This window comes from Panulirus ornatus, chromosome 5, assembly GCF_036320965.1.
Source record: "Panulirus ornatus isolate Po-2019 chromosome 5, ASM3632096v1, whole genome shotgun sequence".
NCBI lineage: Eukaryota > Metazoa > Arthropoda > Malacostraca > Decapoda > Palinuridae > Panulirus > Panulirus ornatus.
The window spans coordinates 19,692,834-19,707,457 of record NC_092228.1 but is presented as its reverse complement, the minus strand read 5'-3'; the positions used below and the strand labels follow the sequence as shown (position 1 = coordinate 19,707,457).

General features: G+C 37.1%; 1 protein-coding gene across 8 annotated transcripts in view; it reads left to right on the top strand.

The window, feature by feature from the left end:
- schlank (ceramide synthase schlank) overlaps positions 1 to 14,624 on the top strand; it is a 211,608-nt gene that overhangs the window by 25,569 nt on the left and 171,415 nt on the right. For 2 of the 8 annotated variants that reach the window (XM_071661810.1, XM_071661808.1), the window contains one exon: positions 758 to 9,405. The exons of the other annotated variants lie outside the window; for them this stretch is intronic. In XM_071661810.1, the coding sequence (XP_071517911.1) occupies positions 759 to 1,853 (1,095 nt within the window). In that variant the 5' untranslated portion in view covers position 758 and the 3' untranslated portion in view covers positions 1,854 to 9,405. Of the gene's footprint in view, positions 1 to 757; positions 9,406 to 14,624 lie in introns of those variants that run through there. 8 annotated transcript variants of the gene reach the window in all.

Here is a 14,624-nt window from a genome sequence, read left to right as displayed (position 1 = left end):
TGTCCTTTTATTGATGCGAGGTTTAGAATATTAAAAGTTAGGACCCACACAGAAACATAAAGTGGGTGAAAGCTGGATCCTACTTGTAAAAATGAAGTGGACAAAAGTCAGGTCCCAGATGCCAAGGGTGAAGAATATCACAAGCTGTATTGATTGCTAACATAGTGCATTAATAAGAAGCATAGTAACTTCTGCTGTTGCTGATTACCTCCAGCAATCATGGATCAGGAACACATGTTTTATTTTGGTGATTTAAGAAAGGCTTATTAAGTAAGGCTTTTGATGTGTCAAAAGTAAGTCCCATGAAAGTTTTGTTAATATTTTTTAAGTTTCTGCTTTTCCTTCTCTTACTGATGATGTTCTGCACATCAATAACACATTGTAAAGCTATTAAGTTTATATTTTGTATTTGCTTTTAATGTCATTCAGTTGAATTGTTGATGCTACTGAATATTGATATGCATTCTGTAAGTTTTGCTTCTTATCTTAATTTCAGTAATTTATTCAGTGTTAATGCTTTCTGCTTGAAGACATTTTGAATTTTAAGATAATTTTAGTACAGTACAGTATAGTTTGAATCAGAGTTGATTTACCTAAACTTGCTGTTGCAGAAAAGGGAGGCATCTTTTTTGATAGATAATTATTGTGGTATGGTGTCCATCATGCTTAAGCAAGATTGTTGCTTCTTCTGTATGACGGAATAAAGTCTTTTACACAAGACAGGTGAAGAGTTGGTGATGGCGTTTCTTGTTCCCAGGATGGCAGCGTGGATGTGGCACAAGTTTTCGACCTGGTTTTGGGATCCATTGGTGTGGCTGCCCCCGAACTACTCCTGGGAAGATCTGGTGCCTAATGAGAAGGTTCGCTACGCCAACTGGAGTGACCTGTGGACATACCCCATTTTCATGGCATTTATAGCCATTGCCCTACGGTTCCTGGTGCTCAACAAAGTTTTGTATTGCCATATTGCCCAGGCTGTTGGCCTGAGGGACATAAAGCCTCGCCCAGTGGTGCCTAATGAGACTTTAGAGCAATTATTTTCTCGCTACAAGGCTAAGCTTCCTGATAGTGAGATCAGCCAGTGTGCTGGAAACCTTGGATGGTCAGAACGCAAAGTGGAGCGATGGATACGACAGAGAACAGCCATGACTCGTATTAATAAGTTCACCAAATTTATGGAGTGTGCTTGGCAGTGCACTCACTACACTTTCATCTTTGTGTATGGTCTCTATGTGATGTCTGGAAAACCTTGGCTTTGGGACATTCGACACTGTTGGTATGATTATCCCAATCACAGTGTTGATGATGATGTGTGGTGGTATTACATGATTTCCCTTTCATTCTATTGGTCCATGACATTCACACACTTTTTTGAGGTAAAGCGTAAAGACTTTTGGCAGATGTTTTTCCACCACTTAGTCACTATTGCTCTTATTACCTTTTCTTGGACATGTAACCTCACAAGAATTGGAACTTTGGTTCTTATTGTGCATGACTGTGCTGATATTCCTCTTCAGCTTGCAAAAATGAGTATTTACTCTGGTCATAAGGCATTTTGTGATGCCGTATTTGCCATCTTTGCTATATTGTGGATTGTGACTCGTGTTGGAATTTATCCTATTTGGATCTTGTATAGCACAGCCATCGATGCTCCAACTATAGTGCCCATGTTCCCTGCATACTACATTTTTAATGGTTTGCTGTTTGTATTGTTGGTGTTGCATGTTTACTGGACATATCTCATCCTTCGTATCATTGCTAACACTATAACTAAAGGGAACGTAGAAGATGAGCGCTCATCATCAGATCCTTCAGAATTTTCTGTAGATGAGGATGAAAAAAAAGAAAGTTAAAGACCTGAGTGTTAGTATTGAAAAATACATAAGAAGATTGGAAACTGATGGTGAAATGTACTTTTAAAACATAGAGATGTTGTTATAAGAGGGATGTACTGTATTATCAGTTCATTTTTAATATAAATTCTTCAACAAATTGTAACTGTGTATGTATGTGTGTTCATGTTTGTGCATGCTTGTGTGCATACATGCATGTATTTTTGCATGTATGCATGTGATATGTGTTACTTGTTTGTCAGTTTAACCTAATGCATGTGTGTACTTGTGCATGCATTCAGTTACCTTATCCATGCACATGTACTCACAAATTCAGTAATTTTTCTACAGTGCAAAAGTTAATGTCTGTTTCTTGTCAAGGTCATGCTTAATTTTTTTCATCGGAATTGCTCATTGTGATAAATATTTTGATGTGTACAGTAATGATACTTGGAAGTTTAGAATACTCTCTCAAATATTAAGTTGACATTAAATCTAGATCTGTGTAAATGTTCCTTGTATATTCCTTATATACTCTTACAGTGTAAGCTTCTTCCAGTTTTGAAGTAATGTTAGAGGGAAGGAAGAGTAATTTTTTACAAGTTCTGGATGTTAATGTTTTAAATGTAAGCTCTTCAGGGCATATTTTACTGCATATTGTTATGAGCCAGTTATTAGCGTGAAAAATGATTTTATTCTGCTGTTTAGTAATTCATCTCTAAATTGTAAGACTTCATTTTTCAGTACAATATAAAGCCATATTTGGACACCATGTATCTGGTGTCCATTCAAAATTTCAAATACAGGGGGTCCCCTGTAGTACAACGGTTCACAGAGTGGTTTCACGATAGCAACATTGGAAAATTAGGATAGAAATTTGTGGGACAGCACTTAAGTTTTTGCAGTAATGACAAATTTGAAGAAGATTCTTGATTTTTTTATTCTTTTCAATTTTTTTTTTTTTTTTTTTTTTATACTTTGTCGCTGTCTCCCGCGTTTGCGAGGTAGCGCAAGGAAACAGATGAAAGAAATGGCCTAACCCCCCCCCATACACATGTATATACATACGTCCACACACGCAAATATACATACCTACACAGCTTTCCATGGTTTACCCCAGACGCTTCACATGCCTTGATTCAATCCACTGACAGCACGTCAACCCCGGTATACCACATCGCTCCAGTTCACTCTATTCCTTGCCCTCCTTTCACCCTCCTGCATGTTCAGGCCCCGATCACACAAAATCTTTTTCACTCCATCTTTCCACCTCCAATTTGGTCTCCCTCTTCTCCTTGCTCCCTCCACCTCCGACACATATATCCTCTTGGTCAATCTTTCCTCACTCATCCTCTCCATGAGCCCAAACCACTTCAAAACACCCTCTTCTGCTCTCTCAACCACGCTCTTTTTATTTCCACACATCTCTCTTACCCTTACGTTACTCACTCGATCAAACCACCTCACACCACACATTGTCCTCAAACATCTCATTTCCAGCACATCCATCCTCCTGCGCACAACTCTATCCATAGCCCACGCCTCGCAACCATACAACATTGTTGGAACCACTATTCCTTCAAACATAGCCATTTTTGCTTTCCGAGATAATGTTCTCGACTTCCACACATTCTTCAAGGCCCCCAGAATTTTCGCCCCCTCCCCCACCCTATGATCCACTTCCGCTTCCATGGTTCCATCTGCTGCCAGATCCACTCCCAGATAACTAAAACACTTCACTTCCTCCAGTTTTTCTCCATTCAAACTCACCTCCCAATTGACTTGACCTTCAACCCTACTGTACCTAATAACCTTGCTCTTATTCACATTTACTCTTAACTTTCTTCTTCCACACACTTTACCAAACTCAGTCACCAGCTTCTGCAGTTTCTCACATGAATCAGCCACCAGCGCTGTATCATCAGCGAACAACAACTGACTCACTTCCCAAGCTCTCTCATCCCCAACAGACTTCATACTTGCCCCTCTTTCCAAAACTCTTGCATTTACCTCCCTAACAACCCCATCCATAAACAAATTAAACAACCATGGAGACATCACACACCCCTGCCGCAAACCTACATTCACTGAGAACCAATCACTTTCCTCTCTTCCTACACGTACACATGCCTTACATCCTCGATAAAAACTTTTCACTGCTTCTAACAACTTTCCTCCCACACCATATATTCTTAATACCTTCCACAGAGCATCTCTATCAACTTTATCATATGCCTTCTCCAGATCCATAAATGCTACACACAAATCCATTTGCTTTTCTAAGTATTTCTCACATACATTCTTCAAAGCAAACACCTGATCCACACATCCTCTACCACTTCTGAAACCACACTGCTCTTCCCCAATCTGATGCTCTGTACATGCCTTCACCCTCTCAATCAATACCCTCCCATATAATTTACCAGGAATACTCAACAAACTTATACCTCTGTAATTTGAGCACTCACTCTTATCCCCTTTGCCTTTGTACAATGGCACTATGCACGCATTCCGCCAATCCTCAGGCACCTCACCATGAGTCATACATACATTAAATAACCTTACCAACCAGTCAACAATACAGTCACCCCCTTTTTTAATAAATTCCACTGCAGTACCATCCAAACCTGCTGCCTTGCCGGCTTTCATCTTCCGCAAAGCTTTCACTACCTCTTCTCTGTTTACCAAATCATTTTCCCTAACCCTCTCACTTTGCACACCACCTCGACCAAAACACCCTATATCTGCCACTCTATCATCAAACACATTCAACAAACCTTCAAAATACTCACTCCATCTCCTTCTCACATCACCACTACTTGTTATCACCTCCCCATTTGCACCCTTCACTGAAGTTCCCATTTGCTCCCTTGTCTTACGCATTTTATTTACCTCCTTCCAGAACATCTTTTTATTCTCCCTAAAATTTAATGATACTCTCTCACCCCAACTCTCATTTGCCCTTTTTTTCACCTCTTGCACCTTTCTCTTGACCTCCTGTCTCTTTCTTTTATACATCTCCCACTCAATTGCATTTTTTCCCTGCAAAAATCGTCCAAATGCCTCTCTCTTCTCTTTCACTAATACTCTTACTTCTTCATCCCACCACTCACTACCCTTTCTAATCAACCCAATTTTCAATTTATGATGATATATTAATGTATATGGTAAGGTTTTTCTCTTATAAAGCCTTTTACAGTGATATCAAAACAAAATAACTTCAGATTCTTATATTCTAGACACCGATGGTCACCTTTTATTTAAGGAAACCATGTTTTCATATTCGTAATGTTCCTTAAAAGTAAGATGTACCTAACTTAAAACATTAAAATAGATAATATAGTTGCCAGAAACATCAGCAGACGTAAATATCACATACAAAATGGTTAAACTTCCTTTGGAAGACTTGACCAATGTTTCACTTCACCTCTGTTGGTTGCAAAATTAAGGGGTTAGTGCAAAATCTTGGTTGTTAGGAAAAAAACGAAGGAAGGAAATAAAGGAAGAAGAAGAAGAATAACAAAAACAATGTCTCCTATCCTACTTCATCATCACCTAACCTTAATCCCTCATCACCAGCATTTTCAGTGAGGATCATTTGATATCATCTGATTTACCTGGGAAATGACAACAGTTGCTGAATGAGAGTTTAGTTTTCATCATGATATAGTGTGGTATATGGATAGTAAGCTGTTTCAGGTATAGTCTATACATGAAAATTAGGTGGGGGAAATGTTTATGTTAGAACGTGGGCTTCAATTACGTATACAGCAACATTTCCTCTTAACAACAGATTGCCAGATACATAACTGTGCAGTTCTACAAGGGCCCCCTGTATCCATTTTTTCCATTGCACATTCATTTAATCATTCAAGAACACACTAGCTTTTAACACTAACCAACATCAACTTTGATTTTTTGTTTTATGTTAAATCTCATATTTAGATTTGTGTTTTTGTGTGAAATAACATTAGTTTTGTTAGGGTACAACTCTTGCTTTTCAAGAAACCCATTTATTAGGGTTAGGTTGTATATGCCCCAGTAATTATTTTCTCTTCTGTGGTTAGGGCATATACATACATTAATCATTCTTAAATCAGCCACCTCTGCCTCAAGAGAAAATATACAGCCATTAATGCTTGCAGTAGCATCCATGCATTATTACCAGATGCTACAGCATAAATTTTTTTCATACACTGGTCAGTATATGCGGAGATGTCAAGGAAACCTGTCCGAGATGTGTGCCCTTAAGCTATAAGTGAAGACGTGAGTCTTACAAGATGATAGATAGTAGTTATGGAAACCCTTAGTAATCATATTTGTTTATGACAGAAACACTGCAAAAATAACACACTTCTTACAACATATGCCTGACAGTACTCATGGGGTACCATATCTTCCTGGTAGCTGAGCAGCATAAGTTGAAGGGTGCATAGCACATAGACAGGATGAGTTGTATATAATTGTATTAAGAAAACTATGTTGTACAGTAGTTAATTATAATAACAAATGTATGGAGGTACTTTTTTATGTACATTTCAGAATATTCCATAACAGTGTATAGTGAATGTTAAGACTGATGCAGTGAAAGGGTTAATATAAGATGTAGCAGATTTCAGTTTGAATTAATACCAGATTTGGCAAGATACAATTCTCTTTTCTGTTTGAATTAATCTAAAATTTGGCTGGGTAACAATGATTCTTTATGATTTCACAAAGCTTAAGATGGACTACACCACAAAGCATGTAATTATTTTGTTCTCTGCTCTAAACATTATTATTGAATTATTTGGTTTGACAAGCTTCATTAGCATGTTTGAGGTTTATGTTTCTATGCTTTAATTTTTGCATATTTAATGTATTTAGTTAGAATAGCTTTTCTTGGAAGTTTCATGTGATGACCAGACTTTGTATAACTGTAAGATGTAAACATTTAGTAGTTTATTTGCAAAGCCTGTAATGCTCATTACAATTTCTTGAGATGGAATTACCACCAAATGCAACTAGAATGATTATTTAAATCTGTTTGTTATTAAAGGATGAGTGAAGTGCACACACACACACACACACACACACACACACACACACACACACACACACACACATTGTTTGTGCATACCTGTATATTCATGGATGTATGAAGTGTACACAGCCTATATGCACTCATACAATTAAATGTACATTTTCATATGCACACATTATGCATGCATTCCTTCACAATGAGCTTATTCAAAAATGTACTCACACTTGTGCATGTGTATGCATGCAAGCACAAACACGTGCACAGGTGAACACACACAGGGCAAAGACTTACATATTGTGTCTTCAGAAAGCATTTATTCTTATTTTTCTACATGCATTTCTCCAGAAATAGGAGCTCTGTACTCCTTCAAGGCTCTTACTCCTCTCTTTTTGGAAAAATTCACTTTTCCCTTTTGGGCAAAATATGTGAAAGTTTGATATCAGATATTTTTATGCAGTGAAATATAAGAAAATGCAATATCTAACATTTTTATATATTTTTTTTTTATTTAGAGGTTTAGGTGGTCTGTCTACTTTTAACATAAACCATATATTTTAATTGCATTTCTTAGAATATCATAAGGAAATTGGGCTTCTCCTCCTGTAAGTGCCTTTTCCAAAGTAGCCCTGACAGGTGTTCATCATTAACCAGCATAGATTTGTAAAGAGGATTTACCTATGTACTCTGAATTAGGAGGAAAATCAACCTCCTCTTAATGTGGGTGCTGGATACCTCTTTCATCTCTAAGTTCAAAATACATAATGAAAGACATGTGATGGATTTTAATGTGAAGGGAATTACAGTAGCTAGTATATGGACACATTCTTCATGTTTATAACAACAGAACATTTTGCGATAAGAAATTGGTAATTTTGTAATTGTCTTGTACTTTATTAGATTATAATGTTCATTTTAGTTCTTAATTAACTTAATGAGAAATTGATTTCTTTTTTATACCTGTTCTGAAAAACATAGGCCTTGATTCCAGTAGAGGCAACTAATCATACATCTGAAGATATAGTTTGAGGCAGAGCTAATTGAAATTAAGGTTTTTGAATAGGGATAGATTGTGTCACTATAAGATATTTTACCAAACATACGTGAGTAGACTAGCTTTACTATTTTTTAGTAATTGAAATGTCCTTTTACATTTGTAATGCAGTGTATTATCACTAACATTGATGTGACAATACAAATTATAGATTGAAAAGGTTTTATAGATACTGTTTTGCTGTATAAAAAAATGTGGTCCAAAACCTTAACAGGATCCATTTTAAATCTTTTATCTTCTCAAATGATCAGTTGACCATATGTTGAATCTCACATGGGGCATCACGTCCTTTAGCTAACAAGTTAATATAATGCAGCATTGTATGTCATCATACATGCTGATTGTATTAAGTACTGTATATCTTTTCTCAAAACAGTGTTTTTAGAATACATAAGATTTTATGAGTGGGAAAAGTTTTTGTACAAATAGGCATCTCTTAATCTTTTCCAAATTGTTTATTTAAAATTCAGCATCTTAAATTGTGACATGGTAATACCAGGACAAATTTCTCAGTTTGATAGCAATCTCATTGTACGTACACCCTTTAGTAGTGATATGGCCAACCCCAAGATTTCCTAAATTTATCCCAGCTTGTTGATGAGACTTGTCAAGATAAAATTCACTTGCTCCATGGCTGTTCTTGTTGAGATGATGAGCAAATTAAAAAGCATCCAGCATTCTAGCACATATCATATGGATTTATCGTGTAGGAATGCAGTTCAGGGAAAGACACACACTGTCTTTTCCCATCCCACATGCTCATATCTTTAAGATACAGAAACAGAATCACCAGAATAATTTTAGGAGACATTGTAGATCTGTGGCTGTACCTCTAAGTTGATTTAAAATGGATCTGAACTCCATTTTCCCCAGAGATTATCGTATTTTTAAAATAGGTCACTGTGTCATCGTATGCACTTCTATTAGCCCCTCAGTATGATGGTGGTTGCTAATGAGAAATGACTCGTATGAAATGATTTTTGGTATGTAATAAGTTGATTTCAAGTACCGGATACATCAACTTTGGATACAAGAAATGTTACATGTAATATAGGTTAAGAAGCTGTAGATTATTTCTTGGACTTGCACTAATATATGTTCTCATAAGTATTTGTAGGGATGGGAGTTAGGAAAACAGTAGACATTGGTTATCATATTCTAGGTAATGGAATTAATCAGATTTACCTGCAATATATTTAGAATTTTTAACAGAGTAATGGACTTACAGTGGATATTTATTAATGATACTCTTATTTTTTGTGAAGAAAGCTAATTTTACTTATGGAAGTTAATTTTATATAAATATGTATGATGATGAGAGTATATTTATAAAAGGAAAACAAATATTTACATCTAAGTGCTTGTAATATTATGATACTGATGTATGAAACTGAAATCTTGAGATGTGGCCTTAATGCAAAATTTTAGAAGTAAAGTTTGTAGAATTGATTAAGAGTATTACCATAGAAAATAAAAAGGACAATAGAAATGACACTTGATCTGTGTGTCTTATTGAATTCCTGTGATGCACCTACTCAGTCCTGCACCTTGCAGCAGAGGTGGGTACTAGTAAACATGGCTGTCACTGGGTTATCTTTTGTGGGTATAGACTGCAGAGAATGACACAAACAGAATCCAGAATTGTCTTTGTTCTCATTTCCAGTAAAGAAGAAAAGATGAGATTAATGCTAAAATATTTATTTGTATGTTTTCTGTACATTTCTACCACATATCAATTACTTTGGGTATATTTCCTTGATTTTGTAGGCGGTGAAGATGAATCATCAGTATCAGGAGGAATCTTGATCCAGATAGTTTCCTTTGTGAAGAATAAATGGGATGTATGACGATAACCTCAAACAAACTTTTTTCATGTCCTAAACTGTCCAGTAATCATAGTTATGAAAAGTATTTGGGGGTGGGGGCCGTTCACAAAAGAAACACTTACGGTGCGAAAGGTAATTTTAGAAGACTGAGATGAGAGGTGGGTAAAATTATTATGGGAAAGGTCTGGTATGCATTTCAAACAATATGACATGCTATGAAATGCAGAAATGCATATTTGTAGAACATTGAATGAATTCAGCCAAATTTTGTTATATACAGGTACACCACCGATTTTCCGGTGCTCTTGGTTCCAAAGCCTTGCCAGATTAACCATTTTGCCGAACCAACCGTGGTCGTGAAATAATGGTTCATCAACACACCTCTAACCCACTAATTATACATCTCCCGTGTGTCTAAAGTATTTGTCTGCATTATACATCTGCTTAGGACTGAGATGCTTGTCAGCTACGAGTTTCGCAAATTTGTCCACATACTCAGCAGCTCCTTCGTGGTTTGCAGATCGATTTTCTCCGCACACTTTATTCATGGAAATTCAATGATGCTTCTTGAGTCTTTGAAGCCATCTTTCACTATAGTTTTCTCATGTTGTTATTTAAGTTCTTTATGGAACAACTTAGCCTGGACCATTATCTTGCTACCTGACTAGTCCACTCCATCACTCCAACACTGTCGAAACCATTCCATCATCACTCAATCGTGCTAAGAATCTCACAGAATTGCGGTATCACCACCATCAAGTGCAGTGTAAAGAATGTAAATAAGCGCTCCCTACACAACACCATCTGTGGCCGCCCAGTAAACTAGTCTGGTGGCCGTGGTGATTTCAGGTTTCCTCACGTAATTTCCTCTTATCTAAAGGAGGTGCCAAACCATCAGTGGCTGGAAATTCGGTGTTGTACCTGTACAAATTTTAGGAATAATCTCCTCTTCCTGTGTGCTGAAATACAGTAGAGCATCTATTTTAAAGGAGTTTTAGTATATTGATTAGCGTATGGGTAAATCTGGCTTAGACGGCTAAAAGAAATATTACCCTCCTAAAAGAGCACTTGCTTCCCAGTGACTGATAATTTGGAATGGCTGGGGAATGGGGAGAGTACAGGGGTTGGGGGTAATTTCCACTCTCCTTTATTCACTCTTCATTTCATACAGGAATATGTGCTTCCAAAAAGCTGTTCACATAGATATGTCCATAACATTTCATTAGACATTTAGAAAAAAAGACCTTTAGAAATAATTTCTTTCCAAAGAGTGCTGTTTCATTTAGAAAATTGCTTTCAAAAAGTTTTTTTATTTCACACAGAAGTGTTTGCTTCCTTTGAACAATGTAATTCAGCACTTGATGATAGTTGTGAATGCCTTTGTGCAGTTATGCCAATCGTTTGAAAACTATCATATTAGATTTCAGATCAGTCATTCATCTGCACCCCTTGGAGGGACTCTATCAAGCCCTGACATTGCTCCCAAAGAGTGCATGAGATTTCCTAGGGAAGCCCAAGCCAGTCTTCCAGTGCAGCATACTAATGTATTGCCATAGAAACAAAAGATTTGTTAGTAGGCCTAGGCCCTGTTTTGGGTTCTTAGGTATTTTATCTCTTATTCTATCATATTCTTTCTACATCAACCACTGATTTCATCTATTGTGCCTCATATTCTACCTGCATCAGCCATCATGCCAAGCCACCTAGTATTACAGTAAAATTAGCACCCATCGTCACTGGCAGATGGCACTCTCAGACTGGCATGACAAGGATTTATTTTTTTTTCTTTTTTTTTTCTTTTTTTTTAGTAGTAGTAGTAGTAGTAGTTGCAGGACTTTTAAAATCCTCTTATCAGACATTCTGGATGAAAAGAGACAATATATTTTCAGGGTTTACCCACAGTCAGACATATACATATATACACATGTACATATCCATACTCGCCACCTGCCACACACGAAAAAGCATCCCCCCCTTCCCCCAGTAAGGCAGTGCCAGGAAAAGACAGAAAAGGCCACATTCGTTCACACTCAGTCTCTAGCTATCATGTGTAAGGCACCAAAACCACAGCTCCCTTTCTGCATCCAGGCCCCACAGACCTTTCCGTGGTTTAACCCAGACGCTTCACGTGCCGTGGTTCAATCCATTGACAGCACATCGACCCCGGTATACCACATCATTCCAATTCACTCTATTCCCTACATGCCTTTCACCCTCCTGTATTTTCAGGCGGAGATCGCTCAAAATCTTTTTCACTCCATCCTTCTACCTCCAATTTGGTCTCCCACTTCTCCTTGTTCCCCCTCACTTCTGATACATATTTTCTCTTTGTCAGTCTTCCCTCATTCATTCTCTCCAAGTGACCAAACTATGTCAACACACCCTCTTTTGCTTTCTCGACCACACTCTTTTTATTTCCACACATCTCTCTTACCCTTTCATTAATTACTTGATCAAACTACCTCACACTACATATTGCCCTCAAACATTTCATTTCCAACACATCCACCCTCCTCCACACAACCCTGTCTATAACCCATGCTTTGCAACCATATAACATTGTTAGAACCGCTATTTCTTCAACCATATCCATTTTTGCTTTCTGAATAATGTTCTTGCCTTCCATACATTCTTCAACACTCCCAGAACCTTCACCCCCTCCCCCACCCTGTGACTCACATCTGCTTCCATGATTCCATCCACTCTGTCCTTTGTACACATTTCACCCTCCTGCATGTTCAGGCCCTTAGATCAAAATCTGTTTCACGCCATCCTTCCATTTCCAATTTGGCTTCACCTTCTCCTTTTTCCCTCCACTTCTGACCCATAAAACCTATTTATCACCCTACCCTCACTCATTCTCTCCATATTTCCAAACCATTTCAACACACCCACTTCAGTTCTCTTTGCCGTACTCTTCTTAGTACCACACCTCTTTCGTACCTTATCATTACTTACTTGATCAACCATCCTCACACTTCATATTGTCCTCAAGCGTTTCATTTCCAACTAATTCATCCTAGTCTATATTTTCACATACAGCCCATGTCTCGTGTCCATACAACATTGTCTGGCCTACCATTCAAATATACCCACATAAATATTTATGTGGGTATATTTGAATGGTTTACTCCAAATAATTTCAGAAACTTTATAAAAATATTCAATGAGAGACATATATGAATACATAGAATTAGTGTGTGTGTATGTGCACGTGCATTTGTGATTACCTCAGTGTGTATTTGTGGAAGGAGCTGGATACTTATGAGGTCCCTTTCAGTAAATGTCATGTTTCTCCATTACAGACTTGACTTTTCTAATGCTATCTACATTTGCTTCATGTTTGCTTGTTTAGAATGTCTACATCTCTGTTAGTCTAGAAATGCTCTTTTATCTATTTCAGTAAAATGCTCTTGCCCAATTTCCTCTTTTGCCATCTTTAACCAAGAAATAATCGTAAATGAAGAGCTGGAATTTGTAGATCATGCTAAGAAAAAAATTCTTATTAACAAGTTCTATGATAAGTGATGTTAAGAACTTTCACAACATAGAAAGTTACTGATAAAAATGTTCTTTTTAAGTATGAGGCAAAATTAAACATGAATGTTTTTTTATGATTGCCATCAAGACAAGCAGAAATTGATGAATTGGAAGTACATTACAACCAAAACTGAGGGAATGGAACACATGGACAGTCATGAAAGGTCAAAAGAGCTTGCACTATATTGCATAGAAAGAAGAGATGAGTACAAGATAATTTGTGCTTGGCAATAACTTGAAAAGAAGAAAAGGCTATGGGACGACAAACTTCATAATGCAGAAGGAATCATTGAATTACAAGAATGCTTGGAATACATCAAAACACACCAAACAGAATATGTAAAAGCTCAGTGAAAAAACATGGTGAAACTTTTTAGTGTTATGGACAACAGGATAAAAAAAGGCAAGTTGTGAAAATAGAAATGAAACATTTAAGAGAAGAGTAGACACGAAAGAAAACAGCCCCATATATTTAGATTGACAACTAACTTTGTGTGTGTAAGTAGAGAATAACAGTTGTTAAACAAGTAAAATATGTGGTGAGCTAGCCATACCTCATGGCAGTATTTCACTACATGTACCCTCCCAACTGTGGCAGCACCCTCAGTGGGCCATCTACAGCAGCTCAGAGGCATATTCCTGCTTGGGTGGAAATGCTATGTATGTTCATAAATGTATCTCTCATAAACATCCTTGAGATGATTTTTGTGATAAGTTTGGTGTAATGTCAGTTTTGATTACCCAATGACATATTAGAAACTTAACACTAGTCACAGTCTTCTCTATTTTCACCCTTTCCCATTACCATCACATTAATTAGTTAACTTTCAGAAACCATTTGTTTGATCACATCTGCATTTTGTGTCTTGTATCATGTTGCAGTCACTATTAATTTGCACTTCATTCATAATTTTGGCATCATTGGTAACATATGATTTACCCTTCAAGTCATTTACACAGACCAGAAAAAATAGCAGGACATTTAACTTTTTCCCCTAGAAGTTGCCTCTCTGATACCAGCCTGGAAATATGGCCTTTTTATCAGTCTTCAGTGGAGGACAGGATCAGAGTATTAGCAGACCAAGAATATTCAGCCATAATAATTTCTTGTGTTCGGAAAAGGTGCTTGTCTCATAAAAGTCAGAGAGATTTCTTAGATGATTTCATCCCTTTATGAAACCTTGTTGTGTCTCATTTCAATAATTTTTGATAGAAAATTCTTGTATCTGTCTCATGTGTGTCTCCTCCAGTGTCTTGCAAACCATGCTGGTTAGTGATGCAGTTCTGTAGTCAAGAGCTACTTCCTTGTCACCTTTCTTAAGATTATCATTAAGTTATCTCCTCCCTTCTGT